This window comes from Maniola jurtina, chromosome 17 (genome assembly GCF_905333055.1).
Source record: "Maniola jurtina chromosome 17, ilManJurt1.1, whole genome shotgun sequence".
Taxonomy (NCBI): domain Eukaryota; kingdom Metazoa; phylum Arthropoda; class Insecta; order Lepidoptera; family Nymphalidae; genus Maniola; species Maniola jurtina.
The window spans coordinates 5,757,753-5,784,243 of NC_060045.1; the positions used below are offsets into that span (position 1 = coordinate 5,757,753).

Below are 26,491 nucleotides of genomic sequence, written 5' to 3' on the forward strand. Positions count from 1 at the left end.
TTATCAGTTTCATCTGATTTAATTTCAACTGGAACAGCAAACAATAAATTTTATCAATCTTAATATTATAGTAGGTACTTAATTAAACGGTGTTATCTAAACATCGATGTTTATGTATTTATTATAAGAATAATAGAATCTTTAGAATTTAATTGTATTAAGTTAAGATAGATCGTAGTTTTATTAGGATATTATGGATCTGGCATAGTCACATAGTGATTAAATGATCCCAAAAAAAAATCTGAATAAAAAAAAATGTAGACCGTATATTGTTTCTTTATTCCACCATAACTTCTAAATGCCTGAACAGATTTGGATGTAGGGGTATCGTTAGCAATTAGCATCCTTATATCATCCGGAGTGACACTTATTTTTTTAAATCCAATATGGCGGCTGTATGGCGCGATTTTTAAATGTCAATTTTTTCACTTTTTACTTTTGGCAGGGCGTCGTGATTTTGTTATTTATTTAATTACAACTTGTTTTTCTAGATGGAATCTTGGCTCTTTTATATGTATGGAACATGACGTTTCTATTCTAGTATTTCAATCGCCTAATTTTTACAGCCAACAAGGCTTCAGAAAATTCTAATTCAGTTCTAATATTAGGCCAGCAATCTTTGTTTTTCATACGAAAATGTAGAAATAATTTACTGCCAGGTGATAAGACCACTTGTAAAAGATAAAAACAAAGGCAGTGTAGATTAGTATGATAAACGTTCCCGTGTGAAGACACGCTTCTAAGTTCTAGTGATATCCATATCCTGTGTTGTGAATTTAAAATCGATATGTTAGTGTTCATATTGACTGTTACAGGAATTTTTTCAATAGGTAAGTAAATGGTAGCCTTAAATATTTTCAACGCTCAAACTAATATTTGCCGGTACTCAGTTCAAATTAATTCGGTTGCGTGAGATGTTTGAAAATCGCATAACAATTCTTTTATTCTTTTTTTTTAATGAATATCCCGAATATCCTATGTCCGTCCCCAAGATGCAAGCTATATGTGCACCTTTCAAGATCGCATCAGCGGTTGAAGCGTGAAAATGTGACCGACAAACAGACAATAACTTTCGCTTTTATAGATATTAGTACGAATGATTCATGTTAAACAAATAAATGGAATCATAGTTTGCAATACTCGATTGTTCTACAAAACGGTTTCGTCACATCTTTTTATTTTGGATCATCGGTTCGAATCAACTAAGTCCGACCGCCCGCGCCCCTGTTAGTGCTAAACAATGGATCAAACAGACGCATCTTGCTCTGCAACTACCGCTTGATAAATATTTATTGAATTCACTGTTGACAATCATATTTACATTGTTACAATGTGCAGCGCTGTGTCGCCATGAAGCGTGGGTTGTAGTTTTTGTGATGAGCATCACTGATTTTGAATTTAGGTTAGTGTTACTAAAGATAAGCGATCATATCTTAGTTGGCATAGATAGCGTTTAACGTTATAATTAACTTTACATAAATACTTTAATTTCATAGCACTCGGTAAGCCTCCAGACAATTCAGAAACAGAAATTTCAAATCATACCCCAATTATTCAAGAAACCAACCTTTTTTACGAAGTGGTTCTTTAACTATTATTCTCTCATTTTGCAATTTATAGAAAAGTTATTTATAGCCAACTTTTGCATCGTGAAAGCAAGTGAACGCTAGACTATTGGTTAGTTGGGTAAATATCTCCCGATAAATATCTCTTGGTATAATGTTACAATCTAGACAAGGTGAACACGTTATTTGTGAACAATTATGTCAAACGTCGATCATCCACTTTCTCTGGCTATGGGCGATCTTTTCCCGCATCGGTGGCCATTTGAAGGTCCCAGGCTTTTGAGTTACCTATTGCATACCACTTCAATATACATTTATGTCTACTAGACCAAGTACATCCCGTCTGTTTAAGGGCTCGTATTGATAACATTATCTACATAGTCCTTGTATACCTAGCCAAAACATGGCTGAACCTTATGTTTTTTTAAATCTTTTATTGATTTATCCTAAAATCCACTCAGGATCGCTTATTTTCATTGGTCCTCTGGAAAAACATTTGGGAGATTTCCAAAGCTGAAAATTCTACCATTGGTGAATCGTATTGATACGACACCTGCGTAATGCTCCAGTATGCTCTGTTTCTATCGGCCGAGTAATTTCATCAACAGAGTTATAGATAAAAATCGGCCTCAAGTTCCATTGAATCTGAATTCTTGATAACATACCATAAAGTTACACTTACCAAAAATATACGATTGCTCCAGAATTTTCTATTTTCTCGAAATTAATTTATTTGTGCGTCCTATTAAATAACTTGATAAACAAAATGCTATAAACGTTCACATTGATAAAGCAATATTTAATTAAAGTCTTTTATCTTTCAAAGCAATCTTTTTAAAAATAGCCTAGCACTTCAATTTTATTACATCCAATTATATTATTTAGATTAAAGCATTTTTAAACATGCGTCATAATTCATAAGCAAATAACGAGCATGATTCTATAAATTTTTGTAATAAAATAGCATAGCAATAAAATTGTTGCTACGTAAGAGGCAACGGTTAACAATTTTAAAAGATAAGGAAGTATGTTGCATGCAGAAGCAATCATAAAAAATAAAAGCCAAAGAAAGCAAAGCAATCAACCGCATACCGGCCAATGCACACCCGAGCAGATTCTCTCGCTTTCGATAATCATGTACCATACGTGCGGTTCAGATCCAAATGTTCTGATGGCCGGTAAAACGCTGCAAAACGCGAGAAAATGACGTATGATTGCGGCCTTAAAACAAACGTAAACTGCACTCTGGAGCAGTCATTACACGAGTCGATCTGTTCCGGGCGAGAGAAGGCTGCTGCACAATCCAATTCGACACGCTACAAAAATGTCATAAGTCAAGTGTAGGTAGTACGAGTAACATGACAGGCTTACCGGATTGTCTTCTCACTTCATACAAACGTAGTTCCAATTTCATTTGAATATTAAGCAACCAAAGTCCATTAAATTTTGCAGACATATTCTAGAAAACAATATCTATGTCTGTGGTTTTCCAGATTTCTGTTAAAATATTCGGTTTCAAAGTTACGCGGTCTTAAAAATTTACATACAAATCTTTGAGCCCCTGTAATTTTAAAACTACATACTTTTAGAAAAATCTAAAACACCACAGACACAGATATTAGTTTCTAGAATATGTCTGCAAAATTTCATGGACTTTGGTTGCTTAATATTCAAATTAAACTGGAACTACGATTGTATGAAACGAGTGACGGAGAGAGCCCTGTTAATTCGCGAGGGTTGTTTTAAACTCTACGCAGTATGTACGAGAGCGGACCAAATTGATTTGTCATGTCAACCTCAATATTTAAGCAAGCAAGAAAGCATGTTGAAGGTGATCGTTTACCATGGAACGGTCAGAAAGAGGTGCAAATAAATACGAAGCAGCAAGCAAGAAATATCTATTGATGTCGTCAGCAGAGTTGGGTACTGACATGACTTCTGCTGGCGCATTTAAACGGTTCGGCCCTACCTACTGTCGTCACTTGCAAAAAAATCTGCGGGTCTTGTGACCTTGTACATACAATCTCTTTAGTATTAGGTACCTAGCTGTTAGCTTATTTCGTTTTTTCTTTCAGTATCTTCAGAAAGCTGCATCTATCGACGATGCATAGGATGTCATCCACACGAAACGGCTTGGCCAGGGTCCTCAGTAGAATGCGATCCAAGGAACTGGGTGTCAGCACAATGGCTGCACAATCTCGGGCATCGACCACCATCTACGGGTTCAAATATGGCTATAGAAATGAGATGCTTAAAAATGATAGCAACACCGGATGATAAGTCGTGTGAGTATACAGTACATTTGAAAGCATAGGTACAGTCAGCAACAAAGCCAGGTTTGCACCCGTTCATAGTCGCTTGTAGTTACTGGCGGGTGCAAAGTTAACTTTGTTTCTGACTGTACATAATATGATTTTACCCTAAAAACTCGCTATTATCCGGCTAGAAAGTCCATCGATATGGGTCGTCGTAATCCACAACCCATAGCTAGATAGATCTCGTGTAGTTTTCACACTCGTCCTGAGCCCCTTGGGTCCAGCTGCTGTGTCTACAGTGGGGGAGTCTACCAACCCTGCATTTTCCGGCGCGAGGGGTAATTCATCAATAGTGATGAATTACCCCTCGCACCGGAAAGTGCAGAATCCTACCTTTTGCCCTAACCATTACATTACCACGTTTCAATTTCACAAATATATTCTTGTTTTTCTACCTACAGATCATTTTTGACTCAATCGAGTAGAGATAGGTACCCCGTTTGAAATTTTAAGATTTTATTGATGTTAATGGCTACGATGTAATGGTGATAATTAATTACGCTAACTTAAAACTAAAGCTACGAGGGTTACAAATGCGCCCTGGTCTGAGAAGAAATTGATAAAAGTATAGTCCGTACAAAATGACTTCATACGCGCCATTTTAACTCTATGGGTCTACTATCATGTGAAAAGTACGGTTCACCCATGGATATGGGTTCACCCATCTTTAAAATAAGGACTAAAATCGTACTTTTGACATGACATTTGACACAAAATTAAAATGGCGCATGAGAACTCATTTTTTACGCATAAAAGTAGCCTAGGTATGTTTCAATACGTACAAAATAATTTAAGATTTTCCTTCAACTCCAAATTTCTGTTCCAGTTGGCAACACCGTGGACACAATTCGAGGATGCGTGCCCAGGGCACAAGTGGACTCAGTCTGCAACGCTCTCGTCGCAGTGGAGAGAGCTCGCGGGCACAGCGATGCGCGCTGTTTCTATTGCAATGGCGATAACTGTAACTCTGCCAAGAAAATCCTATCACCTTTTCATATTCCTATATTGTCTGTCATTTTATACTTTGTCCTGAGGTGAATTTCTAATCTAATTAATAGGTATCTTTTAAGTTACAATCATCATCAACGTCAACTGACTGACAGACGTCCACTGCTAGGCATAAGATTCTTGTAAGAATTTCCACACGCTACCGTCTTGCCCGCCTCCTGAATCCAGCGGCTGCTTGCGACTCGTTTGAGTCCGTCCACCTTATGGGGGGTTTACCAACACTGCGCCTTCTGGTGCGATATGTTACACAACGCGACGTCTATAAATTCCGCTTATTTGGGTAGGTACGAGTATAAAGCGCGCAAAACTTGTACTTCATGTCCAATTGGAACACGACGCGTATGACTGCGCGTGCGCATTGTACAAAACAGATCTCAACCGGGCTTTATTTTTAACCATATAACGTGCGCAGACCGCCATGTTGCAACTTCAGATTGGAATACTTAGGTACCTACTTGTTTTACGGTCACTGTAAGTTTAAAACTTACAACTGTTGATATTTAAAAAAGAAAACAAGTCAACAGGAATTACTGGATCCTTATGATTAAAACTAAGCAAACTCGCAGGTTGTAACATTTGAGTTTAACGGCCAATAGGCCATGTAATATGTTCAAAAACTTTTTCTCTATCTTCGATCATATAATGTCCATTTTAGTGTGTTAGTGAAATAACAATACCAAAAAGAATACCCAGTGGAATTCGCTATAGGCTTCTTGTCAGGGCGCATTTTTATTATTTTTATTATAATACCATTATACCTAATACTTATATTATAAACTCTGGTAGTTTTAGATTTTAGTTCATGTAAATAATAAATTACCATCACATTACTGTGAAAAGTATTATTTTTAAACTTTAACAGGTGATTTTAACATCCATTAGTAAATAAAATGACTTTGATTGCTGTAATTTTTGTCAAAATGCTTGCTGTAGTTTAACAAGTATTTAAAGAAACTACCATTATACTGTAACTAGGATATTATGAGTTTGCTAATGACTAAGTTAACTTTACCTTGCATATTATTAAAAGTTCTATGTAATTATGCTACAAATAAATTTTATCTTTATCTTATCTAATTTTGTATAATGCAACTCTGTTTAGTAGTCTTTGTATCACCTACCCAGGATAAACTAAATTAATAACTTAAATAAAACATATACATATTAGGACACGTTATTATTTTTTTAATAAAAGAAGAAAATACAAAAACTCATATGAAATTTAATAAATATGAATTACAAAAGTGAACACTGTTTTATTGAAGAAATTCGAACTTATTCTTCCTGTGACGTTAAACACAACCTTATATTATATAACATATATTATAATACTTATAACATACATAACAAAATATAGAAAGTAATTTTTGAGATGAGTATTATTTTGACATGCCTATAATTCCTTGCCCGAATGAGGGAAGAGGGTACGGGTTATAGTGATGCTCCAGGCTATTCCTCGTAGGCTTGGACGCCTGCAGGATATAGGGTAAAGCGACCAGCAGTGGAAATCCATAGATTGAGGAGGATGGTGATTCTATTTGAAGACTTTATAGAATTTGGAATATAACATGGTATGATTCTGGTACAAAATCCCATCTCAAAATTTCACTAAGAGATTTAGTAACATTGATTTAAGACTAGTAATAAAAGGCCTTAGTATATAAATTAATAAATGCTTTAGTCTTTTTAGGAGTTATTTTTCGTAAGTATTTAACTATACTAGATTTTTATAAAAGTAATAATATGGATCACACAAGTCATTCAATATTGCTCATTCTTATCTATTTATACATTGAAGCAAAAGTTTTAATATAAAAGAATGGCAGTCAGTGGGGACTGCCGATAGAAGTGAAAGCTAAAAACTATAAATTAACACTAGTTTTTATTGGATTTTAAAATAAGCAATATCAATGTAATATAAGGTAAGGCATCAACTAGGCAAGCGAGCTCTAACTTAGACCTCATGATTGCTTTATTTCTCAGGCGTGATTGTCACAAGCGCAAGCCTACTAAAATAAATAAAAATATTGTAGTATCCAAAATAAAAATTTCATAAACTAAAATCATAGTTTAGTTTTTACATCTATCGGCACTCCGAGCACTATTAACATTACTATGTCGGTGACGCGACCTTGATTACACATCTCAAAGTCGCCTAGCGATACAAATGTGTTTCCTGAGACATCACAACAAGAACCCCAAAAACTTAATCCTAGTAGTTAGGTACTTAATAAAAATTACATAGTCGACTACTTATTTTTCAATAAAAAAATATAATCACAGTTAGTGTTCGATTTACAATATTAGTAAAATTAAGTACAAAATGTATAAAAAACGTTAAGGTATTAATAATCATCACTATATCTATCTTATAAAACACGTAATATTGTGCAAACAAACTTTATAAAATACAATAAAATACTCAATAATACCAAAACTTTAGAGGATTTTTTTGCTAACAAGCAAAGCAATAGATTAAAGGTCCCAACGCACATAAGCTGCGCTGCGCGATGCCGCGCGGGACATTTATTTTATAAAATATATGATTTTGTTTGAGCCATGCGGCAGGCAACTCTGCCGTCCTAACAAAGAGTGCAATAAGTCGAGTTTTTGGACAAATTGACTTAAGACCATATCCGTAATCAGGAAAATGAGCTCTATATTTTCGCCTTAGACGTCTTTTTTGTATCTTCAGTAGTTTCGGTTCTGTTGGTTATCAAAACTGCAATATGTAATATTACGATTTGTAAGTAGCTAATCATAACCGCGAATATCTCGAAAGTAGTCGAAACCTAGTTATTGCTCTCTTCGTTAGGACGGCAGAACTGTGCACCGCGTCACGTCGCTCAGCGCAGCGTTTTGATCGTAAAGCTGCCTTTCTATAGTTGATGCGCAAAAACCATCAATCAATGAATTACTTTATAATATTTACTTTATATATTTATTTAGGTCGTAATTTATCAACCATTTTTTCCATTAGTTCTAACTACTCTGCATGGTGCGCTTTCAACTTGCGTTAAGAGGGGTCTCTCCGTCACTCGCTCCATACAAACGTAGTTTCAATTTCATTTGAATATTAAGCAACCAAAGTCCATGAAACCATTCGGTTTCAAAGTTACGCGGTCTTAAAAATTCACATACAAATCTTTGAGCTCCTGTAATTTTGAAACTACATATTTTTAGAAAAATCTAAAACACCACAGACACAGATATTAGTTTCAAGAATATGTCTGCAAAATTTCATGGACTTTAGTTACTTAATATTCAAATAAAATTGGAACTACGATTGTATGGAGTAAGTGACGGAGAGAGCCCTGTTAATCGCATACGGTAGCTACCCTGACGTATGCCTGTGCGCATGCATCATGTTCGCTGGCAATAGCGCAATCTAACCCTGTGGTGCACGGAATAACGCACGCACTCTCTTGCATCCTCTACCTCGTTTGTTTGTGACCTTTTGTGACGTATACGCAGTTGTATGCATTGTTTTGGCAGCTTACATGTCGCATTGGTACATCTACGCAAGTTGAAACGCAAGTTCAAATCGCAGCAGTAAGTTTGACCAATTTACTTTTTTTTTCGCCAAGGCCAGTCAAGGTTAGAATAAGCTGAAATGTAAATAAAAGTGGTCCTATTGGTAGAGTTTACACTCGTGGCTCGCTTTACATACCTACATTCAGTAACAAAATTTCTTTTTATACATATTCAGATCAAATATTGAGATATCACACTGAGATGATTATAATATTAAACTAAATAATCACTTCTAACAATTTGTACGAGTATTAAGTATCACATTTTATCGCCAAGGCACTCTCTCGAAATGCCATATTTGTCTGCTATCTTCTAAACACCGTTTAGCCGTTAATGGATCATCCCCGTCTTTATTTTCACTAGCCACTAAAGTCAGACAGAGTCCGTCCACAGTTTTTAACCTAGGACCTTTCTGCTGCCATATTTGCTTTTTACTGGTACTACAAGTTTTCCACACCGCCCTACCGTTTCCTTGCTGTAAACATAACCCTTCATCGGCCATGATTTTTCCTTCGAGGGTATAAACTAGTAATCTATCAAGGTCGAGATCGCTGCCGCAACTGATTCCCGAGGCGGGTCCTCCTAACCCGGGCGTTCCTGCAACTACCCCGATACAACTTCCTTTATCATTCCGTATTCTTCCGAACCAGCGGTTTTCACTTGGGAAAAAGTTTTGCGGCCACACGTTGTCCAAGTACCACTTAAAACTTTTACAGTTTAATCTCTTGCGAAGCTCAACCCTATTTGCCACACTTTGCGTGTCACGAATCGCAGCCACAGAAGGATTGAACTTAAAAAAGAAATCAGCCCACTCGTCCATCCATACCGTTGCCGCTCGAGCTAAATTCGAATTAAGAACTTTTCCAACTCCACCGGGATACTTGTATGGGCTATGTCTTCTAAAAATATGTCCTACTCTAGAACACGACGTTATTTCAATTCTGGCACCACACTGCCACGCACGCCAGGAAAGTTCTAGATTCTCGGCTCCCCAAATGATCATACCGTCATCATATCCACCTAAACGCCAGAATAGGCTTTTTCGAACGGCGAAAAGACCTCCAGCCATCGCCGGTGTCGGGTAAGGCTTGAAAGGATTTTTAGATTTGTTCATCATTACCTCACTACTGGGCATGAGCCAGCGGAAATGTAGGCGCCAGCTGAATGCGCCCCAGTGCGCGTCAATGCTCTTTGTGTAAGCCAACGTGTCCTCTGACAGCAGGTCAATGTGTGGACAAATAAACACATCGTCACTTCCCGCTCTGTCTAACAGAGGCTCGAGCCAGCCTTGCGTGACCTGGGAATGATATAAAAGATTATTATTTAATCGATCTTTCTGTTTATAAGAAAAACTTTTTTTGACCTGCAAAATTTTGCATTCTTTAGATTAATTCCTTTTGCTATTAAATATCATCGCAACATTGGCCATTGTCTTAGGGAAAGGAACTGCGATTTGTTCTCTGGGGCCAAATTATGTTCATTGCGATTTACCCTTTGGGTGGGAACTCTGGTTGATTTTTTGGAAAGAAAGTAGAGCTCTAAAAATATCGACAAATGTCGATCACAACAAACCAGCAAACGCACTTTCGCGAGTATAATACTGGTAGTGCTATAGAAATCACTTGCCTCGCAATGAGCATCCAGAAATACTAAGACATCTCCCGTGGCTGCCCTGGCGCCCATGAGCCTTGCTCCCACCAAACCAGTTCGGTTCACACTTCTCAAAAGTTGTACTATGTCTAACCTAGCTATTGCATCTTCCAATTCTTTGCCTAAATACTTTCTATCACTTGCGTCGTCTACTAAAATAATCTGAAACAAAATACAACTTTTACCCAAAAAATTAGCTTAAATAGTTAGTTAGATTGAGACATAGCTAAGAAACATCCTCAAAGGCTTTCGATGTGGCGGTGCCCCAATAAAGGCGGAAACAAAATATTATCAGACTTGTCCGTAAGCCGGGCTGACAGCTGCGACAGATTACAGACAGATGCGCCTTGCAGATTCATCCGTGCGTTTTCGGCAGACAAAAACATACAGCGGGCCAGCATTCTATCGGACGTCCGAGCGCTTAAGGACAACCCAAGGTTACGTCTCCAATAGTTTGCACAGTTTAGTGTACACTTTATTATCCTGATACTTCTCTTTAAACTCTTACTACTTTAAACTCGACAGCAGCGCAGTTTCAACCCACGAGCAGTGGTGTGCATCTCACGACGGCGTAAAAACACTGCTTGGAAATGGAATGGAAACCCACCCACATGGAAATAGCTCAATTATTCTCATTGATCACAAACTTGTGGTTACCTAACTAAGGCTGAGATCTATAGAGCGCAGTTTTAATTTGCTCAGACTTAAGACACTGTTAAAACGAGACAGCATTATACCGCTAGGATAAATCTGTCTCGTTTTAACTGAAACTTAAGTCTAAGCAAAGTCAAAGTGTGCTCTATAGATTTCAACCTAAATGCCTACCATAGCTTAAAACCTTGTGCATGTACTGCCTATGTAGGTTGGAAATTGCACTGTTTAATAAGTACTTGCCTGTCTTAACAATTCTGCTGGAGATCTGATAATAACTGACATCACAGTTCTCATGAGAGTAGACCAGGCTTCATTATGGAAGACTATTATCACACTCGCTGTTGGTAGATCTGCTAAATTATATTGGATACTCCTACAACTGCAGAAGAAATATATTATTTAAATTGTAACAAGATATAGGTTAGAATACACGTTTTTTTTTTAAATCCAGTGAGATTTCTATGATTTTCCAGGATAAAAGTAGCTTGTCACGCTCCAGATCGTCAACAATACCCATTCGAAAATCATGTCTATCCCATGGCTCAGTTGCGGCATGATTAGACAAACCAACAAACAAATACGGTTTCGTAGGTATTTGTAATATCAGTAGTGACAGTAGTGATACTCTTATATTTCTAATTAATTAAAAAAACTTTGAAGATTGAATGAAGTCCATCCTCATAATAATAAAAAACTAGTAAAAATCGGTTGAATTGGCTAGCAAAGACACACTTTAGCATTTATAATATTATCAGTACTTAACTATAATATAACATTCGAAGCGATTCCCCTCATTTTAAATTCGAGCAGCTAGGATATGGAACACCTTTCCAGCATCAGCTTTCCCATCCAATTTTAATATGAGTACCTTCAAATCAAGAGTGAATAGGCATCTTCTAGGCAAGCACGCTCTATCTTAGGCTGCATACTCACTTGCCAGCAGGCCTAAAATTGCAGCCAAGCACTAGTATATGGATTAAGGCAAAGGTAACTTAATCAGTTCACAACTTCGAAAAAACGCACTAAATGCTTGAAAAACATGCGAAACCCAATAATGACACATTCAACAAGCAAAGTTACATGAATACCCCAAGTCGCATTGAATATAATAGAGGGGTTTAACCAAATAATTATGTACATCCTTACCTCTCACTGCGCATATCAGGAAGACTTCTATTAATTGATATCCTATCACTGACAACTATGTTATATGAATGCAGGGCATATAGATCCCGGGCAGGTATGATTTCTCTCTGTGATAGTTGGACTGGCCTACCACCCTCGCCTGCCCCTTCTATTGGTGCATAATGGTTAGTATTTATTACATCTGGAAAACAAAAGCAAAAACTTCCATATATAGTCATCTACTTGTATGCTAACATATAAAGAGCTAAAGTTTGTAAGTATGTTTGTGGGAAGTAATCGCTGGAACGAATTAACTGATTTTGAAAATTCTTTCACCAGCAGAAAGCTACATTATTCCTGAGTGACACAGGGTAGATTTTATTTACAAAAAAAAAAATATTAAAGATCCCTACGAAAATTGTAAAAAGCTACGCGTGCGAAGCCAGAGTATGTCGCTAGTCTTTCATAAAACTAGTTTCGTAATGTTAAATCCACATTAAAACTAATTTATAACAAAAAGTAACTAGTAAAGTACTGTGGTACTAAACATTAACTAAGCTACTTGAATGTTTTTAATTACTTAGTAATTTTATTTAAAAAATCGCATTGCAATGGAACTCAGGTGCAACCGTTTGTATGTTAATGGTATTAAGTATGTCAGAAATCTTTACACAAGTGCCAATAGCTGTAGAAAGTTTCAACTCAATTAGTTGAAACTCAATGTGTTGATAAAAATTAAACAAAAACCTACTTGTATAGGTGGTATTCAATATAAGATTAACAAGAAAATTATTTTCATGGTTTTAGGTAAGTACAAGACAAAAATTAAACAAAACTATGTATTAGGTGATTGATCGCATCTCAAATTTTAAGTTTCCAAACATGAGACCCAATTTCTTGGGGTTTCATTTTAATATGAAAGCAGAGTTATTTTCTCTGAGTTACCTTCAGACAAGTTGCCTCCAGAGTTTCCTCCAACATAATGACCTACAATAACTCTCATACCAGTCTTGTCAACATAAGAGTCTTGGTCATATCGTAAGCTGTAAACAAATTATTTTATTATTTAGCTTTATTCATTAGCATATTAGTGTATTACCTATCTATGTTTATAAGCAAAAAAAAATTATTAAGTCCACATATGCAAAACAGATTTTCCAGTTTAACTGATAAGAAATAATCGTAGTGAATACAGACTCAGATTACCTCTTATACCAAGGGTCCTTATTCCTTCTCTTTATAATATTGTATAGTTCTAAACTTACATAGAACATTGCGTTTATCAAAAATATCAAAATGATGACTAAACTTGTTATTTTTTTTCTACGTCCTCTGCACAAAAGTGCTCTTAGTTGCTAAAATTAGAGAAAGAACAATAATATATTAAAGTTGTTACTTCCACAGTATAGAAAAATAAATCATAAAATTGTTAGAAACAAGGGTAAACTTACACTTTTCCGAAACATGATTTTTTCTATGTAATAAAACGGTACAAAAAGTTTAATTCCAATAAGATTAGTCACGATAATAATTTAGAGTATAGTAAAAATATTGTATTCATCTCAGAATGTAAAATTATAAAAGAGAAAAATTATTTCGTTTTCGTATTTTTATTTTGTCGTATTTTGTACTTTACTTGTACGTTGAATAGGTACATAATCTGAGGCCTGAGCTGTCAAGGTGCTGTCAAGTCCATATGACCAAAGAGTTAATGACTATAATACGTTTATATGACCGCGGAGAGCATGGAGCAGCATTAATAGGTAGGTGCATGGGTGCATGACACAGGTCTTCCTGCGAAATACAAGTTTAATTTGGTTTTTCGTAATTCGTAAAATAATACGACAAAGTAGGCTTATGGCATTCTAATTCCACCAATTATTAGTTCACAAATTGCGAAAAACCAAATTAAATTTGAATTTCGCGGGCATGTCATATCGCTGTGTCATGCCTGCATATTAACCATTGGCAACCGATATATCAATCATTTGGGACTTCGTCTGTGATGGCGTTTGCTGGCGCGCGTGCTGTGCTTGTTTGGAGTGTTTTTTTTTGTTAAGAGTGGCTGGTTTTTGTGTTAGTTGGTGTTTTTTGGTGGTGGAACTGACTGGGAAGCGCTCTAAAGGGGCGCCGCGCGTATGTCGGCGGGCGCCGGCGCAGACGGAGTCCATACTTGTATAAATTCAATAACTTGAAAATTCAAAATATCACAAACTTGACATTGGCTAATCAGAGTAAAGCCAGATTTAAAGAAAAAAAAAATCAATCATTTGTCAAGTGTCAGTTTGTGTCAGTTAGTAACTAATACCTAATCTGTGGTGTCAGTGTGTCTTTTTCTTTTAGTGTTACTACCTGGATTCGTGGTCTGTGGTTACTACTGGTCTGGTACTGGTTAGGATTTAGGTAATCAGCGTTGCCAGAATGTTACTTTTGTAACATTTTACGTTACTTTTGACCCCCTCATGTTTCCTCCATGTTACACGACTCAAAATGTTACTTTACGTTACTTTTAGGACTTCATAAAAATATTCAAATTTTTCCCAGCAAACCAAAAATAATCGTGAAACAGGACGCATCCAAAACAGTTTTTGTTTGTCGTAATTGACCCATTTGTTAGTTTATTTCACTTTCTCTAAGTTATTGGTCTAAGTTCACTTTGTTTTGTAATTACTCTGTGATTAAAAAAGTGTTTTGTTTGTTTTTCTCTGTGACTCAACTTTGTTTTGGATAATATTTAATAAAGTTATTCGTTGCGGGGTAGTGATATTGTAGTTATGTATCTAAGTACAAAAAAAAAATTGTATCTTTATTTCGTCAAAATTCGAAAGTGATTGGTTTGTTCGTTATCCTTATCGACTGTGTATATGTGTTGCTAACACTACTTGCTTGGTAAGTAAATGTTGTATACAATGTAGTTTTAAGTAAATAAGTAAGTAGTTAACTAATTAGGGAATCAGTATAATGCAAAAACAAAGTCATAGTATTTGCAACTGAAAGCAGTTCGTTTTTGTATTGACTGTCATCTTATTATTAAGTCACATTAGTTTCCAGAAGTTCATTTAGCTATTTACTACTTAGTTATTGTTGTAGGTAACTTCGGTTTTCTTTACAGGAATGAGAGCGAGCTGAGTAGATACCGGCCGGCGTAACTTAAAATTTGAGTTTTGCTATCGAATCTATCGATCTCTTTGCTGAGACCAAGGTAAGTAGTTAGGTACCTACCTAGTATTGTTCAGTTAACAAAACGAATTTGAAATTCCCGCGTAATTTTCTTCACTGCGTACCTACCTAGTGCGTTTTTTTTTTATTCTCTCGTCTGGCTTTACAAAGATAAGCCAATGTCAAGTTTGTAGATATTTTTCAAGTTAGGGAAACTATATAAGTAAGGACTTCGTCTGTGCCGGCGCTCGCCGACATACGCACGGCGCCCTTTTAGAGCGCTTCCCAGTTAGTTCCAGCATGGTTCTAGCACCAAAAACGCCAGTGAAACACAAAAACCAGCCACTTTAAACAAAAACAAAAAAAACGCTCCAAAAAGGCACCACACGCGCGCCATGAAACGCTACACAGAGAAAGTCCACCTAGTGCGTAGCCCTCAAACTCAAACAGTCCTGTGTTGCCAGATCGCCCGATATAAGACGATTTTAATCTTTTTAACCCCCGATCCAAAAAGAGGGGTGTTATAAGTTTGACGTGTGTATCTGTGTATCTGTCTATGGCATCGTAGCTCTCAAACTAATGAACCGATTTTAATTTAGTTTTTTTGTTTGAAAGGTGGCTTGATGGAGAGTGTTCTTAGCTATAATCAAAGAAAATCGGTTCAGCTGTTTGAAAGTCATCAGCTCTTTTCTAGTTAATGTAACCTTCACTTGTTGGGGTGATATAAATTTTTAATTTACACTTGTAATAAAAATTGATTACCTAACAAAATAAGTTATAGCTATTCAAAGACATTTTTAGATCCGTTGGTATATTATTATTTTACATATTGATTTGTTTTTCTTTTTCAGGATCAGCAGTCAATTTATTCAATCAACAATTATTATTACGATTCTTTTTAAGCTTAACTAATGGGACAAGAAAACTGTTTAAATTTTTGTATAATAAAGTGCCATATTAACCTGTGTACCTTATTACTTTTATTTTCCACGAAAAATAAGGAAATGTTACTTTTCTCGTGAAAATGTTACATTTTGAGATGTCTCGTGTTACAATTGACTATCTGCCACTGGCAACACTGTTTAGGTTAGGTATAAATATAAAATAAAATATCTCAAAGTCTCTTGGATTTCAAATATTAATATTGAAGTCACCGAAACGTACTTGTACTTAAGTAACTAGGTCTTGCACTATTCTGAACTCTCACTGGAATAACTTTGGTGCAATGACGTGCAGTAAAGTTGCATTAACCACCACTATTATACATTCTTCAACATTTTGTATAGAGTCTTAACCGGCGATTTACGTTAATATCGAATAATCACTTTCTCTACCATGTCCCGTAATTTTAATAACTGGACTAAACCCCGAGGAAGTAGAGGCAGAGGCTGGGGTGCTTCTAACCAGCGTAGGGGAATACCACCGGGATTGCGAGGCAAACAGATCGGACTATATTTCAGAGACCTTGGTCGGAAACAAAAGAAGGCTGAAAAACTTGTGGTAAATGTTGTTTGTGTTTTAGAGCATGCTTTATTTTTATGTAATAAACATAAAAAATGTAATTTGTAAATGAAACGTATGTATCTATGGAAGGTAAGTACAAATAAAAACTTTACAACATACTTGAAATATGTACATAAGGCACACTAATGATATAAGTTATCATTGCTTACACTTTTAAAACACCAATTTTAAATATTTTTTTCCAGATCAATTTAACCATCCCTACCCATATCATGACAGAGGTAGAAAACAACTTATCATTGATAAAAAAAATTGCTACTCGCAACAATATCGACTTGCCTATAATTGACGATTTCAAAGTGATAACAGAAATTATAGATTTAACAGAAAGTGACTGTAAAAAAATCAAGGTTGAAAAAGAACCAGTAAGGATGCAAGATATAGCCCAAAATACTAAAAAAAGTAAAAGTATTGAGTCTATAAATTGTGAGCCTAATACCTCTGACTTCATTCCAATTAGCACAGAAGAACCCGAGTGGGACACTTCAGCCCCAAAATTTCTAAGCTTAAGGCATACACGTGATTACAAATACGGGTATGAAGATATCATAACAGGAACATTTGATGAGAAACTTGATGAATGCCTCTCAAAAGGTGTCAGTATTAATCTAGCAAATGATGAAACCCACAATCTAAGTACAGCTCTCTACATAGAATATGAAGATAGGATACAGAGGACTCGGTACAAAGAGATGTTGAAGTTTAGACAAAAGTTACCTGCTTATGTTATGTCTAAGGAGATTTATAATTCTATAAACAACAATCAGGTGATTGTTATCAGCGGGGAAACTGGTTGTGGAAAATCTACTCAGGTTTGTAATTTATTTACTTACATTCCTAAGCCTTGTGCAATATACATCAAATATTTTATAAAATACTTGCCAGGAATCAAGCATTAATAAAAAGTGTAAAAATAGTTGATCAATATTCAAATCAAGGAAACCTTCATACTATAGAGAAGTTCTAAAATAAGAATAAGGGTATAATACCTTAGCCAATGCATTGCCAGTGCATTGGGGCACTAGATCATTCTTGTTCTTTTATCCCTCTCTTATTGTCTTTTATCCACAGTGGGATATTATTAGGCTACAACACACTTGAAGTAAGTGGTTTACTTCTGTAATTAACTGCCAATGCCAAGTGCCAATACAATACTTTTGTACTACTGTAGACTTTGGTGTCTGGAGTGACTTATCTGTACCTGGACAGTAAAGAAGTTTGCAAAAATATTAAAAAAAAATATCTACTCATGCTACAATGCAATTCAGCTCACAGAGCGCCAACAGATGTGGAATTTAACAAACGCCTTCAGTTCTGTCGCGTAAAATCTTGTCTCTTAATATTCTCTCTCGCTCTTACGAGATAAGACTTGCGGGAGAGCCGTCAAAAGGTCGCGCCACCATAGTTATATTTCTCGGGTCACGTGACCAAACAAACCCAACCTGCCACCAAGTTATTTCAAAAATAATCCTTTTTAATTTCAATTTCTTTTATCATTTATATGTTAGTTTCTTGAGTTGTTACACTTTCCTATTTTTTCGGCGCATATTAAGAAAAGTCTCAAATTGTTCCTTTTATTTTAGGTACCACAAATAATTTTAGATGAAGCAATATGTGCCAAAAAGGGTGCAAATGTGAAAATTCTAGTCACCCAACCAAGGAGGATAGCAGCCTCGTCATTAGCTATGAGAGTTGCCAAAGAGAGAGATGAAAATCTTGGGCATTCAGTGGGTTATGCTGTAAGACTGGAAAAGTAAGTTAATAAAATCAAAGAAACCTTATCAAAGAAAAATACCCTACTCAGTTAAATGCTGAGCTAAACTTTTCTCAGTGTTATACACTGTCTGCATATTGATTTTGGTGTTGGTCTAAGTCTTTAGCTACCTAATTTTTTACTGAGTGTACTTACATAATATTATGTACTACAAAACTGTCACAAAGTTTAGATTTAGAGAGATAGAGAAGCATAGATTTAGAGACATTAGAGGCTAGAGCCTTAGGCACCAAATATTTTCTATTATTTTAAACTACATAGGTAAATTAAATAATACTTAGATATAAAAAATTAAGATCAATAAGCCCCGTTTTTTCTGGGATAAAAAGAATCTTAAAGTCCAGTATCTGTTAGCCAAATTTTGTCAAAATTGGTCAAAAGCCAATAATAAGCAAGCATCAACCAATCAGAGATGTTTGCGATTGTGATATTGTAGTGCAAACAAGCCGCAGGTCTTTACTATATCTGTGCCAAACTCACACCAATCTGTTGCAGTGTTGTTCATGATTGAAGGACAAACCTAAATTGCATGCATTTATGATAATATGGATATTAATACTTGCAAAATTTTTAGAGTTGAAGAAAGATTAAGAGGCAGTATCCGGTATTGTACTACAGGAATACTCTTAGCAGAACTAGAAGTAAACCAATCACTGTCTAACTACAGTCACATAATACTGGATGAGGTGCATGAAAGAGACATACATGTGGATTTATCTATGTGTATGTTGAAACAGGTAAATACTTATTACCTCTGCATTGAATTAAATATATAGCTATTATGGACAAGAAACATTTTCTATAAGCTTGTCAAACCATACAGACACTGGCCATCACACTTCACACTAATATTATAAAAGCGAAAGTTTGTATGTGTGTGTGTGTGTGTTTTGCTCCTTCACGCAAAAACCACTGGACGGATTTGGCTGAAATTCGGAATGGAGATAGATAGTAACCTGGATTAGCACATAGGCTACATTTTATCCCGGAAAATCAAAGAGTTCCCACGGGATTTCGAAAAACCTAAATCCACGCGGACGAAGTCGCGGGCGTCAGCTAGTCAATCTATAAATGAACGCCGAAATTCGTATGCAAACATTCTATGGAATGGCCAATCCAGTATGTGATTCACAGAGATTGTTAAGTACTACAGCGTTTTTCACTTTTAAATTTTAATCAACCTAAGAAATGCACTACAAAGTAAAAAATATTGAATTTAGAAACACACCGCCTGCAGTGTGCCCTAAATTAAACACATGCTTATATGCACATTCCCAGATTTGCTTACATAGATTATTAGATGCTTATTTTAATAGAGTTTTTTATACATATTAATATCTTTAAGGTACTAAAGAAACGCAAGGACCTGAAGCTGATCCTTATGAGTGCAACAATAGATGCTGACACTCTCTCTCAATACTTTGATGGCTGCCCTCTGTTGCATATAGAGGGCTTAGCGTACCCTGTACAAGATATTTATCTAGAACAAATCCTGGAAATTACTAAATACAGGCTACCCCCGGAAAAAGAAAAAGCCAATGTTCCTAAATGGATGAAATTTGCAAAAAGAAACACTTCAGACCCGATGGAGAAAGACATCAAGTATAAGGCAGAAATCAGTATGTTCTGTTTTTATTTATTTAAATATTATATGTTTTACTAATTAAATATTTCTGTGCAACATAAAAAAGCTATTGGTATATGTATAGAAACAATAAACCTACTACTTCTTTATTTAATCTGTATTGATTTTCATATGAATTTTATCAGCCAATTAACTTGTAATAAAATTCGCGTCTGATAACTTTTATCTAAAACACCTACCTACAATCATTTACGATACAATATAATGAATAAAGATTTAATTTCGCTTGAAAATTTTATCCGAGGGCCGGCGCATATCTGGCGAAGCGCAGCGCAGTGCACTTTCACTGCAAATCCGCTATTAATTTTGCTTATGTTAATGGGATGGATAATAGTTTGGCAGTGAAAAATGATCTGTGCTGCGCCTCTCTAGATGTGCGCTGACCCTAAGCCAGACATATTCTTAGCATTCAAAAGTAAGTTAAATAATTTACGCTGCTAAAGATCAAATAGCTATCGGAAAAGAAATCGAACCTAAATATGTATTACATTGTTAAGTACTATCAATGAGATGTAAACAAAAGAGACAAAAATTAAGTAAAATGTTCTCATGTCAAGTCATGCTTGCAGGTTCTTGGCTGGAATCAAAAAAGCGCGAGATGAGTTACGAAGTATACAAAACACTTCAAGATAGTAGAATTGAAGCATTGCCATTAGATTTAGTAGTGGAACTATTGAAACATATTTGTGAAAAGGAACAGCAGGGTGCCATACTTGTATTTTTACCAGGAATCGGGGAGATCACGAAATTAATGTCTCTCATGGAGGACCGAAAATGTTTCCCGCCCTCCTGTTTCGAAATATACCCTTTACATTCAAAACTGGCAACATTAGAGCAACACAAGATTTTCGAAAGGCCGCCGGGTCATATAAGAAAGATTATAATAGCGACAAATATAGCTGAAACTTCCATCACGATAGACGATGTCGTGTATGTGGTGGATTGTGGGAAAATTAAAATAAGCGGTTTGAATGTCGAGACAAATGTATCGACGCTTAGCACGGAGTGGGTGTCGCAGGCTAATTTACGACAAAGGTAAATTTTATATAAATGTTCTATTTCACGATGACCGCTCAGCCTTATTGTAGTAGTGGGCGTACCTATAAGCGCAAACGCATTTATTTGTGTGCGTAACATAAACCCGGGCGCAGTTGAAACTGAGCGCCACGCACACTATAATAATATGGACGTGAGCACTCACACAATTATAGTCAAACGGTCTACGTGAAATAGAACAAATATACAACAAGTTAAAACCTAAAAGTCTGAACCGGTGTTCATTCATCTAGATTCTAGATGTTTCCAGCGATTTAGTCTATGTAGATTTTTCCTTACCCTTTGGAACAAAGTTGTTTTCCCGCGTAAAATGATCACGGATTTAGAGAGATGGTAGAAAAGTGGTCAAGGGCGAATATGTGGTGTGAACCGCCATAGATAGTATATGTATGCTAATAAGTGTTACGAGTTATTTATACGCGGTAGATGTCGCTGGCTGTGCCACATCTAAAGCCTATGAAAAATGTGTCGACGATTCATCTCTACCACTTCTCTAGAAACCACACCAAAAAGATTTGTGACTGTTCTTTCTTCTAGGCGAGGCCGTGCCGGTAGATGTCAACCAGGTATATGCTACCACCTCCTAACATCGTACCGAGCAGGAATGATCCCAGAGCGGTTGCTACCAGAGTTGCAACGGAGCAATCTTCTAGAACCAGTGCTTATGATAAAGAGACTTCGGCTCGGCATAGCGGCAGATGCCTTGAAAATGGTGCCGTCCCCACCCGCGCAAACTACTATTAATTGGGCAGTGCTACACCTGCGAAGGTATGTTTTTAACCCCCGACCCAAAAAGAGGGGTGGTATAAATTTGACGTGTGTATCTGACTACTATTAATTGGGCAGTGCTACACCTGCGATGGTATGTTTTTAACCCCCGACCCAAAAAGAGGGGTGGTATAAATTTGACGTGTGTATCTGACTACTATTAATTGGGCAGTGCTACACCTGCGAAGGTATGTTTTTAACCCCCGACCCAAAAAGAGGGGTGGTATAAATTTGACGTGTGTATCTGACTACTATTAATTGGGCAGTGCTACACCTGCGAAGGTATGTTTTTAACCCCCGACCCAAAAAGAGGGGTGGTATAAATTTGACGTGTGTATCTGACTACTATTAATTGGGCAGTGCTACACCTGCGAAGGTATGTTTTTAACCCCCGACCCAAAAAGAGGGGTGGTATAAATTTGACGTGTGTATCTGACTACTATTAATTGGGCAGTGCTACACCTGCGAAGGTATGTTTTTAACCCCCGACCCAAAAAGAGGGGTGGTATAAATTTGACGTGTGTATCTGACTACTATTAATTGGGCAGTGCTACACCTGCGAAGGTATGTTTTTAACCCCCGACCCAAAAAGAGGGGTGGTATAAATTTGACGTGTGTGTCTGTGGCATCGTAGCTCCTAAACGAATGAACCGGTTTTAATTTAGTTTTTTTTGTTTGAAAGGTGGCTTGATCGAGAGTGTTCTTAGCTATAATCTAAAAAAATCGGTTCAGCCGAGTAAAAGTTATCAGCTTTTTTCTAGTTTTCTTATAGAGGTTTTTGTGTCAGGGGTTTTTTTTTTTTAATTTTGAGTTATACTAATTTTTTTAATCGCGTCGTAACTCTTTGATTTTCCGAAATAAATTTTGTTGTAAGCAAGTTTTATTTGAAAATCTTATTATATTAACTTAGGTGTGGCGCGTTAGACAACAAGGAAACTTTAACCCCCTTGGGGTGGCATTTGGCGAGGCTACCGGTACACCCGGCGGCCGGGAAACTGTTGCTCTTGGGGGCGCTTTTCGGTTGCTTAGATCGTGCTGCTAGCGTCGCGGCTGTATGGGGCTTCAAGGACCCCTTCCAACTTGTTATCGGTAAGTTCTTACACACCTCAACAACACCAAAGTTCTCAAACTAACCCAGCTGTGAATTGGATCCAGATGCCAAACGGAACTGACTTTCCCACACTTAAGAGCCGCTGGAAGAAATCTCTCCAGCAGAAATAAGTTGTCCTCTGTGAACGTCTTTACATTGTATAGTTTTAGTTTAAGTTATTGCGTTATATGAACTTGGAATTGAACTTTAAAATATAGCCGAACTGAATAAGGCTGAAAATCGGATCTAGAAGATTCAGACAAACTGAGTCAGTTTGGCCCAAACTGATCCAACTAGAAAATTTCCCAAAGACTTGAATGGTATTCAGACTCAGAAAATTTTGAAAATTAATCCAACTGATAAAAAAACAAGAATATTTCTAAATTGGATCTGAGAACTCTTGATTTTATTTAGAAACAATAATTGTATGTTACATTTTTCTTACAGGTAAAGAACAAGAAGTGGACCGAGCGAAACGTAATTTCGCTTTAGGAGAACCAAGCGACCACATAGCAATATCTGAAGCTATTATGAAATGGGAAGAGTGTGGGGAGCGACAACGACGCTCTTTCGCATACGAAAACTTCCTTTCAAATAGTACTCTGCAATTACTGGCTGAGATGAAAATTCAGTTGGGCGATAATCTGATGCAAATGGGATTTTTGCCGTCCGGAAATGTCAAGTCCTCATATGAGAATCGGAACTCTAGTAACTTGAGTTTATTCAAAGCTATTGTTGCTGCGTCCCTGTACCCGAATATTGCTAATGTCAAGTACGTAAATAAATATAAAACGTATGAAATAATTGAATGTCGTGCAGTCTAGTGGGAAAACGTCTGATAAGTTCTTTTGAATTCTTTGATCAATCGATCATAAGTTGTAGTACATACTAGAAATATATTTAAATGTAGCCACTAGTTTCCATATAAAACTTAAACGAATGTATCTGCATAATCTTCATGTATAAAATTCAGCTTTAGTATTGTTTCGTGTGTCTACAAAATTAAAAAAGTAGTATTGGGCCTGATCTGTGTACCACAGGATATTTTTCAGAGATTGTGCCCAAGCACTTTTGACCGGATTCCTCTACTGTTATCGCAGGCATCGTCAATGTCTGCGCCTGTCGAAATACCACAGACACGCGCGAAGCGATTTGCTTCTTTCTAATTCGAACTGCTAGGATATGGCCATTATTACATACACTCTTCCAGTATCAGTTTTCTCCTACACATTTAATATAGTATACATTTAATATGTAGTACAGTTTAGTATAGTAAGTAAGGTACCTTCAAGTAAAGAGTGAATAGGCAAGCGCCCTCAATCTTAGGCTGCATCATCATTTCCCATTTCTGACTGCAGCCAAGGTCTATAAATTTAAAAAAAAATAGTGCTGAAGCGCTGTAACGTAAAACCGGACCAGCAAAACCAAATAGCTCTCTTACATTCTATTTTTCTTATTGACCCCCGACCCAAAAAGAGGGGTGTTATAAGTTTGACGTGTGTATCTGTGTATCTGTGTATCTGTGTATCTGTCTGGCATCGTAGCTCCTAAACTAATGAACCGATTTTAATTTAGTTTTTTTTTTTTTGTTTTAAAGGTGGCTTGGTCGAGAGTGTTCTTAGCTATAATCTAAGCCAATCGGTTCAGCCGTTTGAAAGTTATTAGCTCTTTTCTAGTTACTGTAGGTAACCTTCACTTGTCGGGGGTGTTATAAATTTTTAATTTACACTTGTAGATGGTCCTGCTTGAACCAGGGTCGAAAACCTCCCAGATTCGTAGCACGCAGCCCTGAAGATGGTAGACTGAACGTGCATCCGAGCAGTGTAATGTGCGGGCCTAGATTCGTAAAAGGGGGCGGTATAAGGCTGTGCGACAACCCTGGAGCCAACTGGTTGGTCTACTGGTTGAAGCAACGGTCCAGCGATTTGTTTATCTTTGACGTCACGTTTATTTACACCCTGCCTTTGTTGTTCTTCGGCGAGTTTATTATCACAGATGGTAAGCAATTGTCATTTTGCTCTCCATATATAAATGTGAAGGTGTCTTTGTCTGTTTGCACATTTTCATTGCACGTTTGACAGATTTTGATGATACTTATTTGGTACAGAAATAGCTTGCATCCCGGGGACACACATCAGCTACTTTTATTCCCAGCAAATCAAGGAGTTGTCACGGGGTTTATAAAGGCTGATCCGTTTAACCGATTTAACGTTTAGTACCGAGATAGCTTTACCCTGGAGATGGGCATAGGCTTCTTTTTATCCCAGAAAATCAAAAAGTTCCCACGGGGTTTTTAAAAACCTAAATCCCACGCATACAAATTTTAGCTGCTTTGTAGAGTAACTCACAAAAATTCCCACGAAAGTAAAAAAAAAAAAACTATAAGTAAAGATGAATGATTATATTGTTACAGATGCTGAAGATCCAGAAAGCTGTTTAATGTCAATTTTAAATGTCAAAGTCCGTTGCAGTCTTCTGCACGCAAGCAAATTGTTTGAATTCAGATGTCTATTGGACAAAGTTCTTGCGACAAAGATTACAGACACATACAATCATTCGACACAACACAATGAGTTTGAGGAACAAGTGCTGAAGTAAGTTTTGTTTAAAATCATGTCAAAATACATATAAGTTCTTTTAATTTTTTTGTATCTGAACAAAAATTCAGAATGTTATTATCTGAATGGTGCAATTTTGCGTTAATAGTTGGCACCTCTATATCAGTACAAATTGATATAATAGTATACTCTGCCTGTAGTACAATGATTTATTGATCTGTTTTGTAGTTCCAAATGTTGCCAGGATAAAAGCTATGTCCTTTGCACCATTTTGGTTGCCTGGAAGAGATTACTAACTAGCAATAAGGCTGCCAAATTGTACTCGCTTATTTTTGTTTTGCTTTTTAAGTTTTTTCTGTCATAATTTTGGTGAACAATAAAAGTATATCCATGCATTCATTTATACTCCAATGAATTAACTAATTTTTGTTCTAGCACTGTCATTCAACTCATAACTGCAGAAGATGAAAAGGCTGAGTATTTAGTTGACTTTCAAGACTCTGATAGTTCAGAAAGTGAATCGGATAGACATTATTAGAAACATTGTTATTTAATGGCTGCTGATTAACCAAAGAGAAGAGCTTTGTAGAAAGAGAAACAAAATAGCAAAGAGAAGCAAAGTTATTGCTATAATTGTAAAAAAAAACTTAACTAAGGGTTTTTCTTAGTTAAGTACTAAGTACATTGCGACACAAATGTGTTTTTTTTACTTAGTTAAGTACTAAGTACATTGCGACACATTGTGCACATGGCGACATTTTTCCCCGTGGTCAACGAGCACAAACAACCCCGTTACAAATGTGAGGACAGCGCTACAAACTGCATTGTAAGAGTGAAAATGTCACCTTGTGCAAAGACACTATGTTAGTAACTCGCTCATGTAAATTTTTATATTATTCGCAAGTCGCAACTAAGAGTGGTTTAATGTAATTTTAATAAAAGGAAAAAGTCCTATTTTGTTAACACATTCGCGATTCCGAAAACTTAATTAAGCATCAAACTTACCGGAAAGTAAGCCGGTATATTATTTGTTTTTGTTTAGACATACAATAATACTTATGTCAGT

At 36.4% G+C, this 26,491-nt stretch overlaps 3 protein-coding genes across 3 annotated transcripts; 2 read left to right on the plus strand and 1 right to left on the minus strand.

Moving 5' to 3' along the window:
* Window positions 1-678: 678 nt before the first annotated feature.
* Window positions 679-5,824, plus strand: LOC123874111. The gene is made up of 3 exons (XM_045919299.1): window positions 679-830; window positions 3,641-3,850; window positions 4,707-5,824. The coding sequence occupies exons 1-3, from the start codon at window positions 788-790 to the stop codon at window positions 4,916-4,918; spliced, it is 465 nt and encodes a 154-aa protein (XP_045775255.1). The 5' UTR covers window positions 679-787; the 3' UTR covers window positions 4,919-5,824.
* A 2,768-nt stretch (window positions 5,825-8,592) lies between these two features.
* Window positions 8,593-13,466, minus strand: LOC123874108 (polypeptide N-acetylgalactosaminyltransferase 3-like). The gene is made up of 7 exons (XM_045919295.1): window positions 13,303-13,466; window positions 13,058-13,206; window positions 12,797-12,894; window positions 11,873-12,053; window positions 10,967-11,105; window positions 10,049-10,234; window positions 8,593-9,719 (listed from the first exon to the last, which is right to left on the minus strand). Exons 1-7 carry the CDS (start codon window positions 13,315-13,317, stop codon window positions 8,688-8,690), a joined length of 1,800 nt encoding a protein of 599 aa, XP_045775251.1. The 5' UTR covers window positions 13,318-13,466; the 3' UTR covers window positions 8,593-8,687.
* Window positions 13,467-16,097: 2,631 nt separating this feature from the next.
* On the plus strand, window positions 16,098-26,000 carry LOC123874107 (ATP-dependent DNA/RNA helicase DHX36-like). The gene is made up of 12 exons (XM_045919294.1): window positions 16,098-16,510; window positions 16,720-17,346; window positions 18,118-18,287; window positions 18,883-19,045; window positions 19,654-19,927; window positions 20,523-20,988; window positions 21,547-21,777; window positions 22,688-22,866; window positions 23,315-23,639; window positions 24,603-24,865; window positions 25,281-25,461; window positions 25,861-26,000. The coding sequence occupies exons 1-12, from the start codon at window positions 16,346-16,348 to the stop codon at window positions 25,961-25,963; spliced, it is 3,147 nt and encodes a 1,048-aa protein (XP_045775250.1). The 5' UTR covers window positions 16,098-16,345; the 3' UTR covers window positions 25,964-26,000.
* Window positions 26,001-26,491: the final 491 nt, after the last annotated feature.